This window comes from Anser cygnoides, chromosome 15 (genome assembly GCF_040182565.1).
Source record: "Anser cygnoides isolate HZ-2024a breed goose chromosome 15, Taihu_goose_T2T_genome, whole genome shotgun sequence".
NCBI lineage: Eukaryota > Metazoa > Chordata > Aves > Anseriformes > Anatidae > Anser > Anser cygnoides.
In genome coordinates, this window is record NC_089887.1 from 3,324,970 (window position 1) to 3,352,752 (window position 27,783).

A 27,783-nucleotide genomic window follows, 5' to 3' on the forward strand; every position below is an offset into this window, starting at 1 on the left:
TGTTTTCTTTTGTGCAGTCTGTCTTCATTGGAAAGTGCTGCTACTGGCCTTTGTCCAAGACAGACTCTGGAATTAGATGGGTTTTGGCTCAAACGTGCTGCAAATGAGGACTTTTTTTGTATTTAGATCTGATCTTTGTGTTGCAAGCATCATCCATCTCACTGTCCATCTGAATATTGCTTTCTTCTGCAGAAGCCCAAGTCTTCAGTCCGTGTGTGGCTGCTCGGAGCCAGAGGCATACTGTATTGTGCTAGTATTGCTGGTAACTGCCTTTTTGTGGGTTTCAGTCGGGCTGCAGTAGTACGAGTTGTGCTCAGCTGAATGATTTGTGCCATTATCCTGAGGAAGACTTACTGCTTTCTTTTTTTTTTTAAAAAAAAAAGACTCGGGTACTTGAGACTGTAGAAGTCAGCTCCAATGTAAAGGGAAGGGGGTAAAAAAAATAATAATAATCCAGCAGTTGATTATTTTGAAGCTTGAAAGGATAATTAATTCCAAGGGGACATGGGGTTTTTGTGGCGTAGTTTCCACACAGCAATAACCTTGTGGTAAGATGTGAGACCCTGCAGCAATACGGGACGGGCTGAAAGGGCAGGTCTGTAAGAGCCTAAACCAAGGTGTTTTTAACGCAGCTAAGGTGTTTGCTCCCTTGATTCACTGTCTCGCTCTGGGCCGTGTAACCCCTATTGCCTTCCCATGGCAGGGGCACGGGACGAGCTGAGCCCTCAGGGGACGAGCCGAGGGGCGGGGCCGGGCCATCACCTCAGAGCGCGGAAGGGGCGCACTGCGCCTGCGCGCGGCCTGCCCCGTACCCCTCCCCTGCGGGTCGGCGGTCACGTGACCCTCCATGTGGGCCGCACCACTTTGCGGGGGTGGGGAAGCAGCGCCCCCTCCGGCTGTGGGCTCACAGGCGGCTCGGCCCGGCTCCGTTCTCCGAGGGATTCTCCGAGGCCGAGCACTGATGTATGTTCTGCACAGCGCGACAACAGCGCGGGGCTCAGCGAGGAAAAAGGAGACATCTTCCGGAGTTTCTAATGTCCACCCCCGTCCTTTGAGGTAATGGTTCCGCCCAGCCCTGTGCAGAGGGCGGCTGCGGGCTGAAGGCGTCGCCTGAACCATGACGGCGGGGCTGGGGGGGGGAGGCGGCGGCGGCGCCTGTCAGCAGCGGGGCTGCGCCGTGAGGAGACCGCCTGGGCGTCGCCTCACCACCGCCTGCCCCGTATCCTCTCCCAGGTCCTCGTTCCTCTCCTGCTGGGCGGCGGGCGGGCAGTCGGGGGGTTACCTACCCCCCTAACCCCCCCCCCCCGGCGTGGGTGGGGATGGTACAGGCCGGCGGGGCAGCGGCTGTCAGCTGCCCGCAGCCACGGGACGCGCCGGGGGGGCCGGGGCCGCGGTGAGCGGGGCCTGGGGGGGGGGGGGGGCGGCGGGGGTCGGAACGGGGCCGGGCCCGCCGAGGGGGGGGAACGGGGCCGGGCTGGGGCCGGGCTGCCGAGCCGTGAGGTGTGCGGGAGCGGGGGGCTGGAGCCGGGGGGGGCCTCGACCCCGTCTCGGTGTGGGGAGGGCGGGTGGGCCTGGCCCCGGCCTTCCTCTGAGGCGCCCGGGGCCTTCCTCTGAGGTGCCCGGGCACAGGGGGGCCGCTTCTCTCTACCCCCATCAAGGCCCGAGGTATCAGAACTCCCCCAGGTAGGCTTGGGCCGCTTTCCCCCCTGGAGGGGATGAGCAGCAGGGTTTCACCTAGCCGAGGAGGGGTTCAAGGCCCGTTCGTTACACTGATGTCCTGCGCTTTCTCCTTTACCCGCAGGAGGCCTTGACAGACGTGCTGAGCTCTCACTATGAATGCTATCGTTGCCCTCTGCCACTTCTGCGAGCTCCACGGGCCCCGCACCCTCTTTTGCACGGAGGTCCTGCATTCGCCGCTTCCCCAAGGGGCGAGCAGCGGGGACATCGCTGGGCAGAATGAGCAGGCGGAAGAGGAGGAGGGCGGCATTCAGATGAGCAGCAGGATCCGCTCGCACAGCCCAGCGGAAGGTGCCAGTGCTGACTCCAGCAGCCCAGGGCCAAAGAAGTCAGACATGTGTGAGGCAAGTGTGAATAGCTGTGCGTGGACATCAGTGGCCTTTTACTTTACTAAACCTATTACTTTCCTAAAAGCTCTTGGATTCTCTAATGCAAATTGTGTTGCTATTTGTTTGTTGTTTTTTTTAGCAGGAAAAAAGTGAACTGCACTTAAATTTGAATATGACTAACAGTCCCAAAAATGTCTAAGCCCTTACACAGTGCAGCTACCTGTGAGAGGATGTTAAAGGAGCCGTTGTTGAGGCTATCAACCTTAACAAGATTGTCTTTTGAGGTCTCTTTTAAGCCCTCTATGTGTTTTAGTTTTGTGAGGATGAGAAATGCTTCCCTCATCCTCCAAGAGTCACTGCTTCGTTAGATCAGGTTTTACCATTGATTGATAATAGTCTCTAACAGCAGTGTTGAACGAGAAATAAAAATGTCAAAGCAATGAAAATGGTGGAGAGGACGTATGTTCTCAGTTGTTCGTGTGCTTGGCTTCCCTTTAAGTTATGGCTAATAGTTTTGTTAGGCCAGACGTTTTCAGTTGCTGTTACCTGAATTATACCACTTGTAGAGCCATCATAAAGTTCACGATCAAATTAAAGAGTGGAAAGTTAGCATAGGCAATATATTCCACAGAGTGCTATTTGAGGAACTGGATTCAAGTCCTGACCCTGACTCAAACTGCTTGCGTTCTGAATACTTGTGGTTTTATTTGTATACGTAAATAATGGTTCCATACATTTTGAAGGGAAAATGCAGAGGTGGTCAAAAACCTTAGACGACTGCATGTCCATTTACGTTGAATTTGCTTCTCTATCTTCAGGGTTGCCGCTCTCTTGCGGGAGGACATCCTGGGTTCGTCAGCCACGACAAGGAAACTTCGATCAAGTATGTCAGTCACCAGCACCCAAATCACCCCCAGCTCTTCAGCATTGTGCGCCAGGCCTGCGTCCGCAGTCTGAGCTGCGAGGTAACTGCCTTGAACGGGAACAAAGCCTGTGTAGGGCCCCATATATCGTTTCAAATCCAAAATACTACTTTTCTGATCTTAGCTGATCTGTGTAGCCTGTGAGAAGGATGGAATGGGGGTGGAAAGAAAGACACAGAAGTCTGTTTGTTCTTGGGTTGGTGGGGATTTTAAGGTTGATCTTTGATAACATTGGGGGTGCCTTCCTCTCGACTTCTGAGATGAAAAAATTGTCTTCCTTGTTTTCACTCCTACGCATTTACAGTTTTTTCTTTCTAAGATAAACTGCTTGTGTAAAAATGTTGGAGTCTGTTGCCTTTTATCAAGAAATGGGTTATCTTTGTAGACGATTAACATTCAGCATCTTATAGAAGTGAAGAGCCTTATAGATTAATGGTGTTTGTATGCCAAGATCAGCAATTTCTTGTGAATTCTCAGCAGTATTGTAGTTGAATAGATCAGAGTTTGTAAAATAAAGTTAAATTGAAGTTTATGTAGTATTTGTAGGATGTCTTTAGAGGTCTATTTGACCACAGGGTTTGGATAGCAGCCTTGAAAAGGCATGTTTTATTCATCAGGTATGTTTTAAAGAGCAAGAAGCTTCATTCGAACAGTTCATTACTGTTTTAGCTGCGTGATGTGCTGAGCTACTTTGGTGTATATGCCCTTCCAATTCAGGTCTGCCCAGGGCGTGAAGGCCCTATATTTTTTGGAGATGAACAGCATGGTTTCGTGTTCAGCCACACCTTCTTTATCAAAGACAGCCTGGCTCGAGGCTTCCAGCGCTGGTACAGCATCATCACTATCATGATGGACCGGATTTACCTCATCAACTCATGGCCTTTCTTGTTGGGAAAAATCAGAGGCATCATCGATGAGCTTCAGGGCAAAGCACTTAAGGTGGGTCAGAGCAGAGAGTCCATTTGGCTCAACATTAATCAAACATTATGATAGTTGTTTGGTATTTCAATCTAAAAGCTGATCTAGCTCACTGGAGCTGGAGTCTTTAAGGTTGACAGAAGGGACAAGAGGATAGCGTGTATCTGGGTGGGCAGGAGGGAGGGAACACGCTACCTGTGGCCTTTTAAGCCAGGCGTGATGTTTTTCACAGACAGAGCTGCTAGACAATAGCTCTGTTAGCAGTGTAATCAAAGCTGTGAAGGACAGTGTTTTGGGAGCAGATACATTGCTTAATAATTTTTCTTAATCTAGAATAAGATGTCCCTTCCCTTTCTTTTCCTGTAATTTACAGTGTATATTGGATGATTGTGTGTGATACACAGTTTTCACTTGTTGGTGTTCCTTGGTGCGTTTTTATTTTTGATCTTTGTGTCAGTATTTTATCCTTTTCAGTGTCTTACACTGCCCTTCTTCTGTGTTGTAGGTGTTTGAAGCAGAGCAGTATGGGTGCCCTCAGCGCGCGCAGCGGATGAACACAGCCTTCACTCCCTTCCTGCACCAGCGGAACGGCAACGCAGCCCGCTCCTTAACGTCGCTGACCAACGATGAAAACCTCTGGGCGTGTTTGCATACTTCCTTTGCTTGGTAATGTCACTTGTGTTTCTAGCTTCTGGAACTCCTTCATGAAGAGGATACTGTAATATTCTGAAAGGGTGGAAATGTGATTTGAGCGTTAGGGTAGTTCTTCTTGATGCAGTAAGTTGAACTTAGCTCCTTCTAAATCAGAAACTACTTAGCAAAGCACAGAAGGACAGCAGTCTGATGATGCCTTTAGGGGAAAAAAAAATATCTGTCTGCTGATGGAAACAATGTATAAAAATAAGTAAGGAAAAATGCAAGAAAAGGTGTTCCTGTCCCGAGTGTGGTGGATGTGGGATTCGCACTTGGAGTACAGCAGCTGCTCACCTGGAGGTGCCTGTGTGTTGTGATAGGCAGCGGGGAGAGATGCAGCCATTTGGCACAGCAGCGCGTCTGTGGAAGTCCACGGCATGTTTGTCCAGTGCCTGACTTGCTCATCAGACTTCCCTGGAAAGCTGCCACAGAGAGGGTTGCAACACTGGCATGTGACTTGGATGGGGGATGAGTATGTTGCACAAGGTAATTGCAACATGGCAAAGTCACTGTTTGGTGACTTTGAATGGCAGTAGCTCTGAGACGCACTGATAGCTGAGGCACAGAGGAAAGCGTAGATGTGTTGATAGGGAATGCGTATCGGTTACTGGTTGGATGTTTTTTTGAGCTCATTACAACAGGTTTCTTTCTAGATTTCTGCACCTAGCAAGCTTAACGAATGCTGCTTCCACTTTTTTTTTTGATGTCCCCAGGCTTTTGAAAGCTTGTGGCAGCCGACTTACAGAGAAGCTTCTGGAGGGAGCACCAACAGAAGACACCCTCGTTCAGATGGAAAAACTTGCAGGTGAGATCAAAGTTTTCAGAGATAGAAGACCCTCTGAGAGTGCTTTGGCTGGTAAAACACCAAGTTCTTCTGTTATCATTGTAAGTGTAACCAGCCGTCTTGGACTGTAGTTTGCATAGGCACTTCCAAGGCAGTTTACATTCCTAGATAGCAATTTTATAACAAATCTGCCCTTTTTTGCTAGACCTCAAAGAAGAGTCAGAAGGTTGGGATGGTTCTGAGGAAGAAGAGAAGCCTTCTTCCCAGCCGGATGTTGTAGAAGGACAGGAGCTATCTAAATGCTCTCCTGAAACCTCTCTGATGCCAGATTGCAGCAGCTGGAATGTAGCTCACAGAAGGTTGTCTGTCTTCCGCTCTCTCAGGCACATGAGACAGGTAAGAGAGGAACACAGTTCTTCAAAGCCAGGTGTTATTTGCTTACAACAAAAGTGCTTCGGGGAAAAATTTACAAACAAAACAAACGGTTCTGTGCAGATGTAGCTTGTCTCCAGTGCTTCCAGTTACCTGGCTGAAGGGGAAGGCACAGTGCGTTAGACTCACCGTCTCTTTCACGGTAGCTTGCTTTCCTGGACACTCCTGACAAATAGCTCCTATGTTTCTGACCTTGTGCTCCTTTATCTTTTTAGCTTCCTTTTGTTCTCCTTTCTTCTAATTTGGAATGCTTGAAACTATGAAACTACAGCACTGTATTGCAAGTGTGTGGCTTTGGAGGCTTGTCTAAGAATATAGTTTCATCTTTCATGACTGAATCGCTGTTGTGAACCTAACCCAGATCAGAGAAATGCCTCAAAGTTATCATCACCTAATAGAAGTCATTCAGTCCCATTCCAAACAGGCCTGTGTCCATCTTGCCAAAACCACTAACTCAGCCAACACGCAGGCTGATTCATGTAATCTTGCCAGAGAACTGAAGGATTTGGAAGAACCTAGGAATACAACTGTTCTCTTACTGTGCTTAATGCTGAATTGGATTGTTGGTTAGGCACGTTGGCGAGGTGATGCTTTGCTGCTGTTTTTGAAACCACAGGTGGGGGTGAAAATTACTTTGCATGACAGCGTGGCACCTTTAACACCTGTCAAAGAAATACTTGGTGCTGTGCTTTTGAACTACCATCTGTGCACACAAGTTGCTAAATTATTATGTTAATTTGTGCTGTTCGGTTCTAGACATTTTCTTATGTGGCAGTCATGTTTTTAACAGGGCAGACTGGACATTTCACCGATTTTCCTAATGAATGATATATGGTTTCATTTCAGGTTCTTGGGGCATCAGCATTCCGCATGCTGGCTTGGCACGTTCTGATGGGGAACCAGGTCATCTGGAAAGCTCGAGACATGGATCTTGTCCAGTCTGCTTTTGATGTGCTAAGGGTTAGAAACTTTTTCCTTTGTTTCCTGGCTGCTTGTTTTTCCATATATGTTCTAGTAGTCCAGCCTTCCTAATGACCTATCTCTAACATGTAATCTTGTGGAGAATGTGTTCTAAATTATGTGGCTGGGGGGGAATCCAACCTTTGTCTTGGTTGTCCACAGATAGCAACTGCGTAGTCTTTTAAGCTGAGTAAGATGCTTCTGATCCCCCAAATAAGCAGAATCTGCGTCAGCAGTTCTCCAAGTCCTGGCTGGTCCTGGAAGTCGTAGAGAAAAGTGTGCTTTACTGGTTTAGTTCCAGTGTTTTCTCTCAACATGTTTCCTTCCCTCTCTAGACTATGTTGCCCGTTGGTTGTGTGCGGATCATCCCCTACAGTGACCAGTATGAAGAGGCATATCGATGTAACTTCTTAGGGCTTAGTCCACATGTCCAAATTCCATCCCACATATTATCATCTGGTAAGAACCTGTAGCAGAACCTTTTCTTTTCCCTAAAAAAAATAACAAGGTGTTGTTTTTTTAATAAAGTATTAGCAGATGGTCTAAAATGCTGCATGAACTAAAACCTGTAGCACTTCCTTTGTTTTCCCTATATCCTTGTGTGATCGGTAGTTGAAAGGTGTGACACCTATGAGCACTAATTGTACCATAGCTGAAAGTCCTGCTTCCTACTGATTACAGCAAGGGATTCATGCTGGACCAAGTGTCGTAAGCTTCCAGAGCTGCGTTTTCCAGGAGCAGAGTATGTAGTTGTGTTTTAGAATCAGGGCTATTACAGTTAATGTTCTTTTGGGCTTTTCTTGCTCCAGAGTTCGCAGTCCTTGTGGAAGTTCGCTCTGCTACCCGGTCCAGTCTCTACCCAACTCTGTTTGATGATGAACAGTCCCTCAACAAGTACGAGTTTGTTGTCACCAGCGGTAGCCCTGTCGCAGCAGATCGAGGTGAGTGCTTTGAAAGCGGAAGAAACTCGTATCCCTGAAATTAAAACGAGCATCCTGATGTTTAACTGCTTTTTTTGCCACTCACATACTGTCCCTTAAAGAAGTCTGAGTAGAAAGCCAGGTCACTGTACAACTGGGGTTGAAAATTTACTGCTACTACTACCACAGGCTGTTCAATTAAATAGGGTTTGCTTTACCAAATCAGTGTTTTGCTTGTTAATTTTTCGGAAGTGAAAAACTAATTCTGTGACATGGGTATAGTAGCAATTGTAGGGAAATTCTTCTGTAACCCACGATGAACACTTTGTATCCTGAAGTACCTGTCTGTGGTTTTGGGTTGGTTTTGTTGGTTTTTTTTTTGTTTTTGAGCGAGTCTAGCTTAAACTGGTAAACACATAAAGACCATGGCGTTACTCATCATCTCCCATACTCTACTTGATAGGCCAGTATGATTGATACAGACATGGCAGAGCTTTTCTTGCCTTCTTTGTTCAAGAACTTAAACACTTGCATCTAGATGTGATTCTAGTCGGGCCCATCAATCTTCTGTTAATGGGAAGTCTTAATTTAGATACATTGGCCTCTGTCTATGACAGCACAGATAGCTAACCCTTTCTGCATTGTCTGCTGAAGATACAGGTGCAATGCAAAACAAAGGTTCGCTCCCTCTAGGTTTCTTTGTGTGCTCCAGCAGCTGTGTATCCTAGCAAGTATTCAGGCCTAGGTCATAGGATAAATGGACTTGTCCTTGCTATTACCAGTAAAGGTCTCAGTGGGTAACCTGCAGATTGCAAGTCCTGTTTCTCACCCTGTTTCCCTCCTTTCTGATCTTGTAGTTGGCCCTACAATCCTGAACAAGATTGAAGCTGCTCTGACCAACCAGAACCTTTCTGTAGATGTTGTGGATCAGTGCCTTGTTTGCCTGAAGGAGGAGTGGATGAAGTAAGTACAACTGTGTTGCTTTCAGAGAAACAGTTTTGGTGTTAATCCTGGAATGGTTACACTAGAGTACAGGCAAATTTGTAGTCAGGTAACCTTTACCTTAGCCTTGAGAGCAGTCGGCTTTACTGTTGGGGGCTGACAATATTGGAGTTATTCTGCTCTGATCCTCTCTTTCTGGCTTTCAGCAGTTCTTCACCTTTATGCTTCAGTTCGTGCATCTGGAGATTACCTACATGACAATACTTGTCTGCCTTATATACGTTATGAGGATTAAGTATGCAAATATATATAAGCCTGTCAATGTGCGCTATATTCCAGTGCAGATAACACGCCAAACAGATATGATGGTTGCACCCTCAGGCACCACATTTCAGAGATGCAAGCAGTTACAAAGGAAGGCCAAACAGTCATGTGAAATAATTCACAAAACATTCAGGTTTTGTAAATTTATCTGAAGGCCAGATGGGCACTACATGTGCCTCGCAGGGAGATTCCCAGTTGTCACAGTTAATCATTTCACTTTTCACTTGAATGAAAAAACAAACCGGAATTAGGCATGATACTGCTGAAACGAGTAATCTCCTTAACTAATCTCCCCTTTTCCTGTACTCCTCTTCTCCCCAGTTTCTTCATTTAAAGCTTGAGACTAGTTTCCTTGGAATATTGTTTGAGGTTTTTATTAACATGTAGTTGCAGTAGGTACTGAGAGAAGCTACAGTTACTGGTTGTTCCCTGCTTGATGCATGCAAGTCTATTGTAATAGTGACAGGAGTTGTTTTTTTCCTGCAGTAAAGTGAAGGTCCTCTTTAAATTCACTAAAGTGGACAGCAGACCCAAGGAAGACACACAAAAACTGTTGAGCATTCTGGGAGCTGCAGAGGAGGACAATGTCAAGCTTCTCAAGTTCTGGATGACTGGCCTGAGCAAGACATACAAGTCTCACCTGATGTCAACAGTTCGCAGCCCAACGTCCTCGGAGTCCCGGAACTAAAGGGTGCCCAACCTCACTTGCTGCCTTCAGATAACTGCAGGGAACCCCAAGTTACCTCTGCTGAGCCTGCAGCATGTGTGTTAGGTGGATAGTGAAATTTCATCACTATTCTTGTGGTCCTAAAACTAACTTGAAGAGTGACTTGAGTCTTTTCTAATTGCTGTGAGTGAGACTGGACTAATAAGTGCTAATAAATATTGCTGCTGTCTGTCCTGAAACTCAACTCTAAATCTAGACCTGCACACTCAAGACTAAAATACAGCAACATTCAAAGAATCAGCGGGAATTATTTGAAATCCTGTGCTGTCATCCTAAAGTATTATGGTGCTTAATCAATTTTAGATTTCATTGGCAAGACTCAGATACCTGTGACAGCATCCAGAACTCCTGGGAACGGATGTAGCTAATCTCTCCGAATCTCAAATAAGTCTCTAAATGTCTGAGAGAAAAGAACCAAAAATAAGCGACATGTCACAGGGTATGGATCACATGTAAATTATTTAAAACCACTTCACGTTCAGATTTACGAAGAGACTATTTTCTGCTGTAGCGTTAAGTCAGGAGTATCCTGTTGGAGTCATGTCACTCCGCTTTAATTTATTTATATCTTAACTTGAGACATTTTCAGCATTTGCTTTGGAAATCTTGTCTGGGTGGGAGAACTGTAATACAAGAAGTCTCAAAATGCAGTCTGCTTGCCTCTAAAGGGTGAAATACTTGCCTTGTTTTGCCTGTGTTGCAAAACTTCCAAGTAATGAAGATAACCTCTCCAGGGTAAGGTCTCTGGTGTTCTGTCCTCAGATATAGTTTTCTAGCTTCCTAATTAAGCAGAAAAGATCCAACCTGTAGGTGCTCCATTCTTATATAATTCTATAGTAGCCATTTTGATTGCTTAATAGTTCAAGACAACATTGGTGCGTTTTTTAATTAACTAAATGGACATTCCTTAACTGTATTGTAAGGAATTACTGTTTCTGTTGTGAAGTCATGTTTTTTTTTTCCTCGATAATTGTTGGGAAAACTTGACGTTCCTATAAATGTTTTTAACAAGCTAGAAGCAGCTTTTACCCAGGTGACCTACTACACTCATTCAAACAAGAATCAAGCTCAGAGGGGGGTGTTCGAACTTGTCACGAGTTCTGTTCTTATGTATAAAATATGCAGGTTGCTTTTGTCTGTAACATCTGTAAAATGGAGACAAGCATTAAATCTCATTAAGAGCTATTTTTGTAAAATGGACAAAGCCTAATTCTGTCTTGATTTGTGTGTGTGTGTGTTGGGGTGGGAGAAGCAGCATCCACAAAATGAACAATTCATCCACAAGATCGTTCCTGCATCTCTTAGCCTGGATCTAATGTACAGCACTTTAACAGGCCTTTTCCTCTAAACTTTGTAGGTATTAGGGTTTTTTTATGTATAGTTTGAGCAAGACATACTGATACATTGATTGAAAATGCTTGACTGGACATAACCACAGGATGTTCAAACAGCAAACCTACTTGAAAGAAAGGTGTTATTTAATTTCAGGGTTCACAACAAAGCTTACGTTTCCTAGTCCTCAATAAGGAAACGAGGGAGAAGAGAGGTGCTCCAGCTCTATCCACAGGGAAGGAAGCTCTGAAAAATGTATACATCTTGCTTCCTATGTGCTGGAGCCAGTCCTTGAGGGAGAAATAAAGATTAAAAAAATCACAAATAATGAAATAAAACTGACAAGTAATTAGAAAAGATCGGAATTTCAAGTGCTAAGTTGGCGCTTGCTCTTGGGGCTACCTTATATGTGATCCAGTATTTTTTATTTTTCTATGTTAAAGCTATACAGGTTCAAATCAGAGTTACATAATGTATCAGGTAAGACATTATTTGGCATTTAGACCTTCCTGGCTGCTGAACTGTTTCTGTTCCTTAAAGAATAGCTTATCCAAGCAATCTTGCATTAAAAGCTCATCTAAGTTCCTAAGCAGAAGTGTGGCTGCTTCTGAAACGGCAAAAGGGGTGATAAGGTCAAGTTTGAGGTTTTATGCTCTCCTTCCAGTGGAGTACAGCACGAGTGGTAGGTGACAGCCATCGTTCTGCTCCTGTGAAACAGGGCAGTGTCACAGACACGACCACAGCCTCGGAATAACGTATTGTGCGTGAGCCAGGGTCTGGAACCCACTGACTTCACACTCCTAAAACGTCCCCAGGAAGGAAGGGGGGGAGTCGGTGAAGCCTGCGAACCCCAGGCTCCTGCTTTGCATAAAAGCAGAGCTGCGTGCCTGCCACAACAGATCTGTGCAGGGATTACCCAGCTGAGTGCCTGGGCAAGTTCCTGCAGCTCACGGCTTAGGCCACGGGCACTCATCTCGCTGTCAGTGGGAGCTGGAACGTGGGCAGTGCTCTTCGCAAACTTAATCAGCAAGAAGGCCACCTCTCAGCACCCTCCTCCCCTCCGAGCACCACCCCCTGAAGGCAAACCCTCAGAAGCAGGACCTCTCCTCGTCCTGGCAACACTTCCCTTGCCCAGGAACAAGCAAGCAACAAGCGCTGTGCTGACACCCGAAGCCTTTTAGTGCTGTTTGGGCTTAGATTCCCCTCAGCCGGCTCACAGCAGCCTAAGGGGAAAAGGAAAAAAAAAAAATCGGTGCAGACAGCTGGTGCTTGGGTTGGGCCTCAGCCGTGTGGCCTGAGGGGGGGGCTTAGTTTCCAGACAAGGACACCAGGCTGCCTGGGGCTGCTGCTGGGGGCGTCCAGCAGGGCCCACGCCGCCCCCAGGAGCCGAGCCCACCGAGGGAGCGATGTGGGCAGCGGGGGCACGGCGGCCAGGCCTGGTGCTGGCGGCCCTGGCAGCACTGGGCCTGGCCCTGGAGGCGCTGGTGGCCCGGAGGCGGCGGCCGGTCCGCGAGGTGCTCTTCTTCCCCTCGAGGCCCAGCTGCACCGAGGCGCTGCTGGCCGAGGCGGCGAGCCCCGACGACACGCCGGGCCCCTGCCCGTGCCCGCTGCCCCACGGGGACTGCGCCTTCAGCCGCCTGCTGCGGCACCTCCTGTCCGCCCGCCGCTCCCTCGAGCTCTGCCTCTTCGCCTTCTCCAGCCCGCAGCTGGGCCGTGCCGTCCGCCTCCTGCACCACCGCGGCGTCCGGGTCCGCGTGGTGACGGACGCGCAGTACATGGCGCTGAAGGGCTCGCAGATCGGCCTCCTCCGGCACGCCGGTGAGGCGCGGGGCATCGAGGCCTCGCATGGCCCCGCCGTGTGCTCGGAGCTGCCCTGGCGGCCCGCTGAGGGAGCGTCGGTGCCCGTCACACGTCCCCGTTTTGTCGTTGTAGGGATCCAGGTCCGCCACGACCAGGAGAGCGGCTTCATGCACCACAAGTTCGCCATCGTGGACAGGAAGATGCTCATCACGGGCTCCCTCAACTGGACCACGGAGGCGATCCAGAACAACCGGGAGAACATCCTGATCATGGAGGACGCGGAGTATGTGCAGCCTTTCCTGGAGGAGTTCGAAAGGATTTGGGAAATATACGATCCCCTCAAGTACATGTTTTTTTCCAAAGAAAATCAATGATTAAGCTGCTTCCCTGAGCTGGAGGAGTATTGAGCAGATGGCATTCAGGGGTTTATTGTGTATAGACATCATTGTATCCCCCGCCTGGTTGTAATGTAGTTAAGCCCCTCCAGAACTGAAGTGCTCTCTACCCTAAAGTGCCACAGGTCCCTTGTGTGCTACGTTAGCAGGAGTGACCCAGCTATCGGTGAGTTGTTCTGCGAGGAGAGCTGCAACGGGGCTCAGTTCATAGAGCTTAAAGCTTCGCACAGGCTCAGTGCTATGCCCCGGGGCAGGTGAGATGGCATTTGTACCGTGCTGGGGACCTGAGCGGGGAGATGGGTGTTTTTCAACTCGTGATGCTGCAGGATGGATTTTTACCAGTTTTACCCCCAACAGCTCCCCTGTGTCGGTAACTGAAGGAAGGGGCTAGAGGGCTGTAGCAAAGCTGGGGCTTGTACAGAGAGAGTAAGCACCTCAGCTGCGTTTCTTTTGTTGGCATTAATTGTTGAAAGTTTGTGAAGGGAAATCTGGGAAATAGGAAGTTTTGATTGTGTGTGTGTTTCCTCTGGTTTAAGATTAGTGGCGTTCCAGTGTGAATGTGTGAGAACAGATACCAGGGCCAGCTCATCTTCTGGCAAGCAAGGAGTCTCTGGAGCAAACAGAGAAATTGCTCTGCGGGAGCAGTCGGTCTTGTCCTAAAAGCAAACACGGCTGCAGGTGGGTCACCGACTTCAGAGAGGCGAGGCGGAGGGAGGCCCCGTTCATGCAGGTGGCAGGACCCTGTTCCAGTCTGGTTTGGTGACCGCGGCCACCGGTGTTGGCAGCAGCGGGGCAGGGGATGAGGAGGGAGCAGCGAGAGGAAGGCGAGGTGATCCCTGGGGATAGCAGGGCCAGGTCAGAGCGCTGCTGAGACCACCGCGTGTCCGCCCAGCGGGCATCCACGGCGGGGCTGGGGTGACGGTGATTTTCTTCTGGGACTGGCCAGCTTCTCGTTAACTTTTCTGTTTTACCTCTAGCGCATAAAACGACGAGATTATTTTCGGTCAGCATAACTTGCGCCTTTATGTAGTCTTCGGTTCCCGTTGCATTTAGAGCTTTGCTGGCAGTGCCCCGGCGATGAGCCAAGGGCAGGCTGGGGAGGATGCTCGCTGAGCCCTTGCCGGCAGAGGGAGCAGAACATCAGATGTCTGCCGGGGATGAGGCTGCTCCCTGCTCCTGCCTGCCCAGTTGTACAGACAATTCGTAGAGGGAGGGTTTGCCTTTTGTTAGGCCGTTGAAAGTGGTGGGGAAAAAAATGTCTGTGTTTGACCATCCAAACCTGAAACACCTCTGTTTCAATCTGACTGCATTAGCTGGTCTAGTAAGAGATTAAACTGCTCCCTACAAACCCTGCCAGGCTAAACATGCTGTCCCAGCCTGAGGAATCTGCCTCCCTAGAATTTAAGGGGGAACAAAGGTGGATGGAAACTTGGGATAAATTTCCAAACGCTGAGTATTCAACTGTCTGTGTAAGAACTACTTTATACGGAATACAAAGTGATTTGAAATCTCTCAGAATGAAAAAGGGTCTATAACCTTCTGTAACCAGTATTGCGGGATACAGTGGTGCTGTGACTAGCAGTCTTAAATATGCCATTCGCTCACACAGGGTCAACATCATCCTGATTATTTTTTTTTGTACTCCAGTTCTTGTGGGTTGGTTGGTTCAAAGAGTCAAATAATTGAAAATTCCAGAAGATCTTTGTGTGTTATTTAGGGTATGTGGAATAAGAGCCACAGATTACAGATTTGCTCTGTTCTGTTTGAGAAAGTAGGCATGGTGCTGGGGAAAAATCCACGTGTTGCTGTTACCTGTGATGTAACAGCTAGGAAGAAGCTGAGAAAGTTCATTCTTTAGTAAATCCAGTTCAGCAGCGTTATATTTATGCTATTTTAAACATTTTATTGTTATTCAAATGATACCTGTTGCATTTTGTTTGTGAAGTATGACTATAAAAGCAAACAGCGTTCTCAAGCTCTGTCCTCTGCTTCTTTCTTTCTGTAGCAGTGTCCTTGTTGAAGCAAACACCTCATGACACAGCATGCAAAGGGTGGTGCAAAAATAGTTTATTACGATATAGTTTATGTAAAGTTAGGTAATTATATTTACAAAATTAAAATGATCAGCTACATCCATGGGAACCTAGCATGACACACGAGATTTTTTTTTTTGTAAGGAATAAATACAGTGACCAAAAAAAGTGACGCTTCTATTACAGTGAACAGTTACCAGGAGCAGTGGCTCTTAAAAAAGCAATGAAATAAACTGGAGTGGAAGAGAGGAGGGAAGCAGAGAGGGACTCAAGCACACTGAGAAACAGGAGCCTCAAGCACACCCCCCCCGTAGCAGAGGGAAATTAATCGCGTGCGATGTCTCATTTCCTGGATGGATCTCATGCAAGAAACGCCCCTGGAGAGAGGCCCTTCGGACCTGCAGATGGCTGGGGCTTCGGCACAGCCGTGCTTCCCTGCCTCCAGCCACCCTCTGTGACCATTGCTGGCCTTGAGCCGCGGGGTTTTCCAGCAGCAGTGCGGCTGCAGCGGCCCCAACTGCACGGGCGCTTCTTGCGTGCTCCAGGGCCGCTGCTGCTGCTCAGCCAAACGCAGGTTGCAGGCGGCGAGCTGGCTGCTGCGCCTGCAAAACGTACCTCGCGCTCAGCTCCTGCTTTTGGGGCCACAACCCCTTTTTGTCATTTCCAGGAGGAGGGCAGAGGACCCCGAGTGCAAGCGGTGGAGCACGTGCAAGTGGTGTGTGCGCGTGTTAACCCAGGCGTCCCCTCTGTCTGCGGTTGGGTGGCTGAAGGCGTGCTGGAACACAGCTGAGGCCAGCCTCCACTTCTGATCAGGTCAGTGGAAGGACCGACCGCTAGTACTGACCACGAACGGCCACTGCCAGTTCTGTTACCACCCAAAGACTTGCAGCATCCCCTTCTCTTTGCCTAAAACTTTATCCCTCCGAATAAACGATTCCTTAAAATCGGGAGACATCCAGAACGCCAGGTCCCAGGAGGTGCACATGGGTCAAAGACCAAGCGCTCTTATCTATCGCCTACCTACCATCACCTTTAGTATTTACGACATACTTTGCTCCCTCTAGCTTAGAACAAAGAGTTAGTGTTCTCCTCACATCCTGCACACAATCAGTGTGCGAAGAAAGCAGGAAGAATGAGAAAATAATTGTTCGTAATTGCACTAATTATTCACCAGTTCATGGCCAGCTGGCTTAGCTCGGTCGCTACCAACTTGACTGGCTTATCAGGTTTCCGCGAGCAGCTCCCACACCCTGGGTTTCTTTCAGTAGTCTCAAAGTGCAGGCTGCAGCGGGGCGAGCCACCCCACCCCTCCCAGTCCCCGCTCTGCGACCACACTTCTGCGTCCCCGGGGTCAGAAAAGGTTTGTGCTCCGTGGGAACTCAGTTTTACTTCAAATCGCATTCAGCATTTAAGCACCCTGCTTGAAATTGCTGCAAGGTAGCGTGCGCTTCCAGCCCGTTGCAGGCCGTGTGTCTGCACAGGGTAAGTGGGGTCTGTCCGCCCCTTGCAAAGCCCACGCCGCCGCACCCAGCACCCAGAAACAGCATCGGCGCCTTAACGCACGCGCCGCAAAGTCCTCGGGCTGCACCGCACGGCACTCACTGCTCCTCCAGCTGGCCCCTGGCGCACGCACGGTGTTAATGCCACCATCAAATACAAGATTAGCGAGTTCTCTGAATGGAAAGAAAAGAAGTTTATAGCGCAGGAAGGTTACAGGTCTCAAACAGGCTGTACACATTCTTTGGACACGTATCGTCAAAACTAAAGGTATAGGTCAGCAGAAAACGTCGGAAAAGATATTTATAACAGTCATCAGAAGCAAACAGTCTCTCCGGGCAGGCAGGGTGGGGTGGGCACATCGCACCCAGCACGCCTCTTCCAGCCCCCCAGCGGGACGGCGGTGTTAGAACAAGAGTTAAAAACCAAAACCACGACGTAGTCACAAAAAGAGAACCCTCCACTGATTTCTGAGTAATAAATATTTACATGGCGTGCTTGGAATACTATACAGGTTTTAAATTACTTCTGTTTAAAAGAGAATAACAAAGCTTTTTTTTTTAAAAAAATTGAAAAGGTTGCAGAGGAAAGGCAAGCTACGCTGAGCGTGCATGTGCTCGAGTGTTCACAACAAACTACGTCCTGCATCTGAACCACGAAAAAAATGCAGCAGTCTGGTGGCAGTCCAGTCGAGCACAGAGCTGGCACAAACGTGACACGGTGTTACAGGCGGGAGGGGACACTACTAACGCATTCCAGTCACCCTCTGTTACCGAAAGCAAACAGACTTTTTTTTCTGCTTTGCAAAGCCACGCACTATTCTAGTTTCGAAGGAACACGATTTGCGAATTTTATACGTGGGCAAAGGAAAGGTCACATAGAAAAAGACTGTTTTGGGGAAGACGGTGCAAAGGGTAGGAAAATTTTTCGCGAAAAGGAAAAGAAAAAAGCCTTGTAGCCAGTTTTTGCTGCACTTGACTTTTCCTAGCCCTCACACTTGGGAACTACGAGCAGTGCAGCGTTGTGCAAAAGGCAGCAGCGGCTTGCACAGCGTGTGTTGCACTGCGGCTGCAAGCGGGGAGCGCGCCCTCGCCTCGCCTTCCTCCCCTCGCCGCTCCCTGTTCTCATTTAGGTGGCCACTGATTTACTTTGGAGGATGGATGAAGCCCGGAGCAGGAAGAAATTGGATAACTAAGGAATGTTGCTATCAGCAAAACAATCTTTCCTGCCTTTTTTTTTTTTTTTCTGTTCAGTAAAGCACTGCTCTCTGCAGAAATAACCCCGTTTTCGGCTCTTCTTGGTGCTGCCGGTCCTCTCTCTGTCGTTAATGGGAAGGCAGGTAACGAACTGCCCCCTGCTTCGGAGAGATGCTTTGGCAGTTGCCACATAGCAAGTAAAGACCGACACCTGGAGCACAGCCTGCAGCAGCCAGTCAGAACCACCGTCTGCATGCGTTCTTCCTCCTCCTCCTGCTCTTCCTCCTCCTCCCCTTCCTCTTCGTCTTCTCCGTGACCTCCACAGCTCACAGCTCCCACCACAAGCACTTGTACACAGCGTTCCCATCCCCTGAAGTGCTGTCCCGGAGGGTGAAGTGGATCCCGAGGACACCACGAGGCCACTTCTCAGCCTCTGACCCGCCAGCCCTCACAGCATTTTCCTTTATTTTGTTTTTATTTTTTTTTTATTATTTTTTTTAACTCTCCAGTGGGAGACAGCTGCTCCTGAAAGGTACAGCATCGAAGCCCACCACCAGTATGTTCATAAAAGAGCCTTTTGCTTAGTGATAAATATTTTAAAGCCACAAAGTTAAGCAATAAAACTAATTGATTTGGCTTGTTAGGCATTGCTAAAACCACGACAAGAGTTGCCAGAGGCTGGTGCCTCCCTTCCCTCCGCCACACGGCGTTCCCACTGCAGTCCTCCTGCCACCCAACACTGTTTTTTTTTGGCCATCACTGTTACTTACTGCCAGCTGTTTTCTCAGTGAACCTGCTGCCTATTTTGATTTTAGCAGCCACTTGAAGGCCCCGAGAAGCTGGCCGACATGCATTAAATAAAGGCTCCCCAATATCAAGCCTCTGTCCCGCTGAGCCCGCAGGGTCTGATCCTGCTCGCACAGCAAACCCCAACTGCAAGCCTTTAACAGCCGATGCCGGGAGCCCGTAACGGGGGGTGATGAGAGCACTGACATCTGAACCAGGTAAAGGCAAACCAGAGGAAGGAGGGAAAAACCTCCAGCCTCGTTCCTGCCAACGCCAGCTCCCCTGCCAGCGCCCCATCGGCGAGAAGCCCAGCGCCGTGCGCGTTGCCCGGGGCGCAGCGCTGAGCCGTGGCCCGGAGGTCACCGCGGACGCCTCGCTCAGCAGCTGTGCGCCTATGCAGCGAAGGAGAAAGGGCCGGACGAGGCTTCTCTTCACAGCTATTCCTGGGTGACTTCCCCCTCGAACTTCCGAATGTTTTTATGTGTGTATAAAAAAGGAAGAACGCCTCTTAACCTCCCTACCTGGGGCAATTCAGCTTGCACGGCCACCGCATCACATTCTGCCTTCCCGCAGCCCACTGCCCAAGTGCTTCCACCTTGCAGCACCTTTTTGCCCCCCATCACCCATTTTTTTTTCTCCAAATCATATTAATGCGTTTACACACGCTGAGCCAAAAGCCGGGGACGGTCCCCCCTTTCCATCAGTTTCCCCACGCTGACCACCAGCCCTTCTGCCTGGCCACGCTCTGGGTCACATCAGCTGCACCGCATTTCCAAACCATTCTCTACGTTCAGAAACAAAGATCGAGGCAGCGAAGCAAGTAAATGCTCTTCCTCGGCTCAATACCTATTCCTGGGCAGGATGCTAAGCTGAAAGAGAGGATTTCTGGGTGTGATTAGGTGCGCAGCAGAAAGCGACCCTCCTTGGGGAGTCTCAAGGTGCTTAGGGGCATGGACTTGTGTCAGAAAGGGTCCATCCTGCGTCCTCCACACCACCGACAGGCAAATGCAGCTGGATAGCACGGTACATAACTTCTAGTCCTCACGGTTAAAATAACGAAGCCAGCAAAGTAAGATTTTCGAGGAGACACAAGAACGGTCAGAGTCCACGTGGTGAGATGGAGACCAGCACGTTCTGCTCAGTTGGCTGAGAAGGACAAAGTCCCACCACACTTCTTGAGAGAAGAGGAGGAGGAGGAGGAGGAGGCGTGCGGCCTCCTGCATCCAGCGCAGCCTTGGAAGGGAAGAGCAGTGACAGTGATGACGCTGTGCACCATCCTTGTTCCACGTCCCAGGAGATCAGAGGGCACAAAAGCAACCCGAGAGCAGAGCACAACCCGAACAAACCTGGGGCAGCCAGGGATGAAATCCAAAGGTTGTCTCTGCCGAGAGCTGGACAAGTGACATTGGAAAGGAGCCGGAGAGGCACCTCGGCCAGGCAGCCATCTCCTGACGTGGGCAGGAAGGTATATAAAATGTACAAAATACAGTGGGTAGTCACCTTCCCACCAAGCCACAGCCTGATTTCAGAGGAACCTGGACCACAACACTGACGTCTCTGCTGGTCCGGCAAGGCAGGTGGCAGCGTCCCTGGTTTAGCTCGAAGACTGCTCGTAAGTGGTGGTGGCTGCCACTGAGGTGTCAGGCTCCCAGCCGCTGTGGGCACGGGGACCCACTATGCACCCTTCACCCGACTGTGGGGTTGTGCTGGGGAATCAGACCTCTCCCTGCAGTTAAGTGCAAGATGCCAACAGAGAGAGTAAAAAAAAAAAAAAAAAAAAAAAAAAACCATGCGCACGACTGATGACAAAGCCGCTCTTCCAGATGTGGACTTTGAAGCCCACTGGACGCACCCTTGAACAGGAGAAAGATGAACTTGGGAAGGGTGCAACTGTGAAGAGCTGCACTGATCACCTCAGCTGGAAGGGAAGCAGGATAACCCCTGCCATGTCTACAAAAAGCCATGGCTACACCTTACCGACATGAATGGCTTTACCAACAGTCCGTGCTGTAAATGGCCATCGGCTAGCTCAGCGTGGTGTGCCCAGGCCAGCACTGCGGTGACCACTTCCACACTGGGGCTCCATCACTTGCACTCCCGCCGTGCTGAGAAGCTGATGACGAGTAGCCTTGAGTGCTTTGGCCACGCTCCTCGATGGTGGGCCAGGAGGGCGACATCAGGCTGATGGGTGAGAGCAAAAGAGAAGCGTTGAGGCGCCTGGGAGTAGCCGATGGCCGGTGACCGGAGAGGAGGTTCAGGTGGGTCCTGCCTGGGATGGCTCCTGGCTGGCAAGGACACGGAGCTGCCCTGACACAAGGCTGCCAAGGCTCTTCCGACGCTCAGATGATGGAGAACACTACAGCGAGCTCAGGTTAGGGTGAGTGGCTGCACACCAGAACATCAGAGAGGGCCTGCAGCAGATGGAACAGCCTTCGTATCGAGCGGTTGAGGGTCCCTCCTGCCCTGCTCCCATCTCCAGGACGTCCACACGCACCCAGGTATGGAGTTACAGTGTCACAGCAGCAGAGCATCCCCATACGGCCCTGCCTTCTGCGCTGCGCTGGTGGCACCGCTGGGGCCTGCAGTGCACCCAGGGCCGGCAGCGAGAGCTTTCTCCTCACACTCGGACTTCTCAGCTAGCCAGAGACGTGCCCTTAGGAACCTGAACTAGCCACAAAAGCACACAGACCTGCCTGCTTCGCCCCTGGGTGAAGAGCACAGAAGTCAATAGGAAGCTCAGATCCACCTCAAAAATATTTGAAAGCCGACGTGATGCAGGTTGCTTGGTGGCCACGTCGGGCTGGGGAGCGACGGAGCGATGCTTCAGCCCTGCTCCCAGCTGGGTGGCAGGAGCGGGGGGTCTCCATGGATATCTCAGAGGTCTTTTCCATCCTAAACAATTCTATGGCTGTAAGCACGCCGAGATGCTCTCCTCACCCAGCACGAAGCCACCGTGATGTGGGCTGGCTGCATGCGGCCTCTAGCGCTACCGGCTCTCTCCACTCAGCGAGCACCCATTTACTGGCCTCGTGGTGCTAAATTGTCTGCTCTAAACACAAAAGCTGTTGTGACTGAGAAGGTCTGAAGCACATACTGGTTTTGAGATTTTTATTTCAGGAAAAGATTAAGGAATTAAAATAGGAGCTGCCCTGCTGACAAGAAGAGTTGAATTCAAGAAGCCGATAAAAAAGGAGCATTATATGCATTGAGCACTGTGCATTTTCAGTCAATATTGGCTCTACTTTCTACTCTACTTTCCTTTGACTTGGAAAAGGGAGTTTCACATGCGCACAGACCCTAGGATACACGGGACTCAACGAGAGGAAGGGAGTAACAGCAAAAAACAGAGAGTGCTGGGCTTGATCGAGGGGAGGCAAGAAAGTGATCTCGTGGCTCAGCCCCAGGAACGCCTCCCTCCCACCGCGTGCCGCCGGCGAGGGGGGGGCCGAGGCCGAGGGGCCGCCGTCACGGTGCCCGTGAGCAGCTCCCTACCCAAAAACCACCACCCGCCGAGGCACCGCAGCTCGCCGGGCTCCGGCATCGCCGCCGTCACGGCACGGCCGGGGGCAGGAGTCACTTCTCCGTCCTCTCCCGGCCTGGCGTCAGCATGGCTCCTGCAGGCCGCTCGCACCCCCCCGGCGGCGTCCCACAGGCCTTTCCCCCCCCCTCCTTGTAGGTGCAAGTGATGCAGTCGAGATCAACGGCTGATTAGGCTCCCGGTGTGCTCTGAGCACTGGGTCTCTTGACAGCAGTAAGAGCGCGGGCTGGCCCGTGCCACCCTGCCCTGCGCGCATACCAAGACGTTGGTACGACGGAGCTAGCTTATTCACAGGCTACTGAGCCTTAATACTGACACTTAGTGTAATGGTTTACAGTAAAGGAAGGATTCTCCTACAAAGCGCCGAAGAGGGGGAAAAAAAAAAAAAAAAACAAACGGAAAAAAACCAAACACACCCCAATCCCTTCCTCTCCCTCTCAAGAGTCTCAGAAGCGTCTCACAAGCGGGGAAAGGAGCTGCGGAGGCGAGGGGGCGGCGGGGGGGCCCGCCGCGGCGCCCCGAGCCGTCGGGAAGCGTCGGGCCGAACGACAGCGAGGACGGTCGTGAGCAACGAGAGACAAACGGTGCTGGTGCTGTGCTGCCTCAAGCCAGGAGGTGCGCGCGTGGTGAAGCGGAGCGGGGAGAGCTAGTCTTTCTTCAAGTCCCTGGATTCAAAAAGCTTCAGGCGTTCTTGCACGGTCAGGCCTTCCTTCAGGCTCTGGGAGAGACAAAAGACAAGACAGCGTGGGACGGGGCGGGCGGCAGCGGGGATCCGGGCGCTGGGAGAGGGGGACGTGGGCAGCAAAGGGCGGGGGGGTGGCCGTCCCGGAGAGATTAGTGGGGCATGCTGGAGGAAACACGCAGCCGTGGGGTGCGGTTACTGGTGCACGGCGCCTGGAGAGAGGGTGAGAGCGCAGGTTAGCCGGGTGGCGGACCAGAAGCAGATGAGGGAGGCACACGGTGCTGGAAGCGGGGTTAGCTCCACGCGGACAACGATCCCCGAGGCCTGCGGTGGCCGGGCGGTGTCGGCAGGGCCCCAGCAGCCCGGCTGGGACCTGCAGCCATAAACCTGCCTGCAGGGCTGCCGCACGGGTCGAACTCTGGTCAACGCACTCACTTTACTCAAACAGCCCTGAAAACTCGTGTTTTGCTGCCAGCGACAAGCCCAGCCTTCCCCTCCCGAGTCGGAGCTGCCTAGTGCACGGGGTGAGACGCAGGCCTCCCTAAATGCTTGCTTCGGGGCTAGCAGGACCTGATGGCTGCCCCGGTTCAGATCCGGCGTCCAGATACAAGGCACAACACAGCCATCAAACAGAAAATCCTCGGCAATCGTATCTGTGAAATCTGCTGTCGCCTGTGCTCGGGGACCCAGGAAAAGAGCGGTGCGAGGCCTATGAACCCAGAAGCAAACAGCTGACCCAGGAAATTTGAAATTAGCCCTGGGAGACACACAAGGCTAAAGCCAGCCTTCCCTCCCTCCTGCAGCCCTACACTCTCAGCATGAGTTTCGGGGACCACAGCACCAGCCTGCGGCTGAAGGAGGCGCACACATGCCCCTGACCTGCCACCGCTGGCCAGGCCTCGCAGCTCACCTTGCCGCTTTCGGCCCACTCACCCCGCAGCCTGAACGGGATCTGTTACAGACCAACGCCTGGCAGCTTCGAAAGGCACAGAGCTGCATGCCGGAGCCTTACACTAACGGGCAACCCCGCTGCCTTTTGCCTTTATCTCCCTGACCGCGGCGTCAGAGGGCTGTCTGGTCATAGCAGCAGTTTGGGCTTTCGGGCCAGGTTTTGCTTAATACGTGTTTATCAGCAGGGCTGGGTGCATACAAACTCGCCACAAGGCTGTGCTGATTCCCGCAGCTGCTGTTGTTTTTAAACACTCCTCCTCCCACAGGCTCACACACACAGAATGGCGCTGGGGGAGCAGCGTGGAAATGAAAGCGCCGAAATGGACTGCTCTGAAATTCACACATGATGTATTCTTTCTTTTCAGCCGACAGCAGAGCCTCTTGGGATCCGAGCCTCTGAGCACGCCCTTCCTGAAGGAAGTTAGCTTTGGGCCTCTTTATATTAGCAGCAACCCATGCATTCCAGTTTGTACATTTGATTTCTAATTATATGGAACCAGATACCAGAAGCCATTAGGCTGTTCTGCCTAATGGTACAAATTCCAGCAAATGCACCCCTTAAGGACTTTCACGACCCATTTGAGTTGCTGATGAGGGGAGTTTGATGAAGGGAGACTAATGTAGGGTGAAGTCTGTGATATGGGGATCCTCCGCTAGAGCCCCTGAGGCTCTCAGCTCTCCCCCGTCACCATTCTCTAACCTCAGCCTTTACCACGGGCCAGTAAAATTAACTATTGCTCCGGTTACTCAACATCTGTGTCATTAGGATTGTGCTCATTTCTCAACAGCTCCCCCCTTTTGCTGGATGAGCTCGGAAGCCTCAGGCCAGCCTGTGGGATGGAGGTGTAGTGCTAAGGGATGAAGAGCAGCGGGGTGGGCACCAGGGAGCCTGGAGAGCAGGAGGAGGTCGTCAACAGGCGAGGAAAACATTTTGCTCAGGCACGGATCAACCTAACGAAGCAGCAACTACAGGCAAAGGAAACTTCGGGGCAGCCTAGGACGTTCTTTCTGCAGCTGAGACCGGGGGCACTATTTTACATGGCCTAGGTGGGAAATGCACGTAGAGGCATCACTGATCCACTCCTCCATCTGGCTAACAACAAAAAGGTCTTTTTTCCTCCAAGACCTGGAAGTTGCTGAAGTTTAGTCTGAGGCATGCACAGTCACTCAAGCATGCACACTCGGTGTCCCGCGCTCCCAACACAGCAAACAGGAAAATGTGCCCCCACCGTGTCCAAATCCTCTCCGCGATGGTTAGCTGTGTTGGGGAGGGTGGGAGGAGTAGGAAGATGAGAAAGCCGTGTTCCCCGGGGAAGGGCAGAGAGAGACTGCATCTCATATAGCTCTCGAGTCTGCTCTCTTCTCCCCTCCCGTTCCCCCTCCCCCAGTAAAATCATTAGCCATGTATAAACCAGTCATTAAGAGAAGAAAGGCTCTCGTTTGCCATGGAGGTGTGAGCAGTGCATGCAAAAGTGGGCCGCTCCAGCGGGCAGCTGCGCTGTTTGGTGGGTGCCGGTTTGTTTACCTACGTGGCAGGGAACCTGGACTCGGGTTCATTTCAGTTATCCCATGAGACCTGCTCAATAACGGACTGTTGAAGGAGAAAGCAAAATAAAGAAAAACAAAACAAAAACAAGAAGCTCATAAATCCTAAATGCATTGGCATTCGCGCAGCCCTGCCCGCCCCCTCCCCGCGGCAGCAGCGCAAGCAGGCAGCGTGCCCCCGGCAGAGCCCGTGCTCTCCTCCTTCCCCACAAGACCTCCGGACAGCACACGTGGGGGACCACGAGATAAGCACTCCGAGTGAAGTGGCGAAGGGCAACCAACTCTCAGAGCTGGGACAGCGAGGCTGCAAGCCTGGGCTGCACCCCGAAATGCGCAGAGCTGCTCCCTGCATTGACTCGGTGCAGTGCAGGCACCCCAAGCTGATGACCTGCCGCTTGCAGAGCTCGGCTGGTGACTGATTCCCCAGCTAGAAGCCTTTGCCTGCCTGGCTTCTCGCTTTGCCCAAAGTCCCAGCCACTTCAAACACCAGCATGAGATTCCCACTGCCCAGTGGGGAGAGGCAAAGCAAGTTTTGCCCATGCTGATCTCCTTTCTAACTGCCCTATGTTTAATGGTGGCTGTGAGCGGCTTTATTTGCCCTTTTTATCTCTGTGGTCCCACAGCAACAGCCAGCGTGTAGCATGATGCAATTCTGGCAGTCAGCAGGCCAAGCAGACGCACTTGGCACAGAATTATTGGGATCTGGGACCAAGAGCAAGTACAGAACGGCCGGAGAAACGCAGGGCCATCTGCACTGTGTTAACACACAAGAAAGTGTGTGTTAAATATGTCCAGAGCCAAGGCATCGCTGTTCCATATAAAAAGCAAAAATCTTGCAGTGATGAACACTGGAAAACCTGTAATGCTGCGTGCATTTCCACCCTTTGGTACCACCTACATTTCTACTAAAAACAGGGAGCAAGTTTTGGGAGAATCCTTCTGTGAAAGACCAACGAACAGGGTGAAATTCCTCCTTGGCTCAAGCGAGGAGCAGCTCCACACCTACATCTCAGCAGGTTCAGTAACACGAGTGCCCCACAAGGCACCCCCTGGCAGTGGGCTCTGCCTGGCCGCGCAGCAAACTGTTTCCCGTTTGAAAGCTTGGTTTTCTCCCAGTTGCCATCCAGGCTAGCATTAATGACCAGGAAATTCTCAGTTTTCTTCCCCTCCCAATTTCTCCCCATCTGCAACCCCCACTGCACGGTAACACTGGGCATCTGCATGGCAGGGGGAAAAGAGATGCGGACTCACCTTTGACCTGATATTCCTTAGTTGCCGGCTAACACTGGATCTGTCTTTCTTCAAGAAATCAGGGTTGCTTTTTGATTTCATAATATCTGGAGAGAAGCAAAATGACCAGTATTAACGCAGTGCCCACGGATTCCTGCGAGGGGCAGGGCAGGGGCTCTCTCTGCCTCCCGATGAGCCAGGGCAGAGGGCACTCTCTGGGGCTCCCTCGCGCCACGCACAGCACAAGGCTTTCATGATGCAAAATGGCAGAAGCCTTTCAAAACCACGAGCTTCCCATCCTCGGGCTGGAAGGAGGAGCTGCCAAGGGAGGTAAGCTCAGGCCGCCCGCTCCTTGCCACCTCTGGCAACACTGTCAGCAAGGGGCGGAGGTGGGATGCAACATGAAATGGCAAAAAAGCACCACGCAAAGTCCTACGCTCGGACCCGTTACTCCACGAGGGCTCGTACGCCAGGATGCACGTGCCAGACCAGAAACCCCAAAATTGCTTAGAGCAGCTGGAGGAGGACTGACCATATCCCGATACAGTGGTGTTCACAGGGGATTTCTCTCCCTGAGCTTCTGTGGCTGCTTTCAGCTGCTCTTTCAACCTGCTGATATCACAGTCTGCCTTGGCCTTCACAATGCTCAGCTCTGTGTAGATGTCTTTGTACTTGTCGCTGGCGTATTTCTTATCCTGGCAAAGGAACAAGAACAACCCAAGAGCGTAAGACAGACAGCTGGAGCCGAGGGGAACGCACCGAAAGAGCAGCTTGGCACAAGCCGCCAGAAGATGAGCAGCGTGTTGGAGCAGCGCCCTGCACACCTAGCTGTATTTTTTCTCCTCCCTGCTCTGCACTTTGGAGTCATGGGCAGCAGGCAGCAATGCCAGCCGGGGCAAAGCGCTCATTTTACACGCTCGTGAACCTGCATCGAGCAGCAAACGCAGGACTGGAGATACGCAGAAAGCTCCGAGCGCAGCAGCGAGCACACGGTGCTGCCCACGCATGTGGGTCCCTTTGTTACAGGATGACTTTGTAGTAAAACCTACATGCAAAGGCACTGGATTAAAGCAGAATTCCTGGAAATGGCCTTGGCAAAGAGGCTGTCC

At 50.9% G+C, this 27,783-nt stretch overlaps 3 protein-coding genes across 16 annotated transcripts in view; 2 read left to right on the forward strand and 1 right to left on the reverse strand.

Annotated features, from left to right (window-relative positions):
* Positions 1-916: 916 nt before the first annotated feature.
* Positions 917-10,893, forward strand: FLCN (folliculin). Of its 4 annotated transcripts, none has more exons than XM_048065821.2 (12): positions 917-1,056; positions 1,802-2,081; positions 2,885-3,031; positions 3,707-3,928; positions 4,413-4,573; positions 5,314-5,405; positions 5,590-5,780; positions 6,663-6,776; positions 7,112-7,235; positions 7,586-7,717; positions 8,554-8,659; positions 9,449-10,893. In XM_048065821.2, the coding sequence occupies exons 2-12, from the start codon at positions 1,833-1,835 to the stop codon at positions 9,648-9,650; spliced, it is 1,740 nt and encodes a 579-aa protein (XP_047921778.1). In that variant the 5' UTR covers positions 917-1,056; positions 1,802-1,832; the 3' UTR covers positions 9,651-10,893. The 4 variants fall into 4 exon arrangements, with proteins under 4 accessions (XP_047921778.1, XP_047921777.1, XP_047921776.1 ...); XM_048065820.2 differs by lacking the exon at positions 917-1,056 and adding an exon at positions 1,089-1,233; XM_048065819.2 differs by lacking the exon at positions 917-1,056 and adding an exon at positions 1,242-1,393.
* A 120-nt stretch (positions 10,894-11,013) lies between these two features.
* PLD6 (phospholipase D family member 6) lies at positions 11,014-15,310 on the forward strand. Its single transcript, XM_013175024.3, has 2 exons — positions 11,014-12,839; positions 12,954-15,310. Exons 1-2 carry the CDS (start codon positions 12,428-12,430, stop codon positions 13,193-13,195), a joined length of 654 nt encoding a protein of 217 aa, XP_013030478.2. The 5' UTR covers positions 11,014-12,427; the 3' UTR covers positions 13,196-15,310.
* A 6,512-nt stretch (positions 15,311-21,822) lies between these two features.
* MPRIP (myosin phosphatase Rho interacting protein) overlaps positions 21,823-27,783 on the reverse strand; it is a 70,429-nt gene continuing 64,468 nt past the window's right edge. For 8 of the 11 annotated variants that reach the window (XM_066977802.1, XM_066977805.1, XM_066977797.1 and 5 more), the window contains 3 exons: positions 27,207-27,369; positions 26,696-26,781; positions 21,823-22,984 (listed from right to left, as the gene is read on the reverse strand). In XM_066977802.1, the coding sequence (XP_066833903.1) occupies positions 22,913-22,984; positions 26,696-26,781; positions 27,207-27,369 (321 nt within the window). In that variant the 3' untranslated portion in view covers positions 21,823-22,912. Of the gene's footprint in view, positions 22,985-25,424; positions 25,491-26,695; positions 26,782-27,206; positions 27,370-27,783 lie in introns of all 11 variants that reach the window. The other 3 variants (XM_066977806.1, XM_066977798.1, XM_066977799.1) reach the window with 2 other exon arrangements.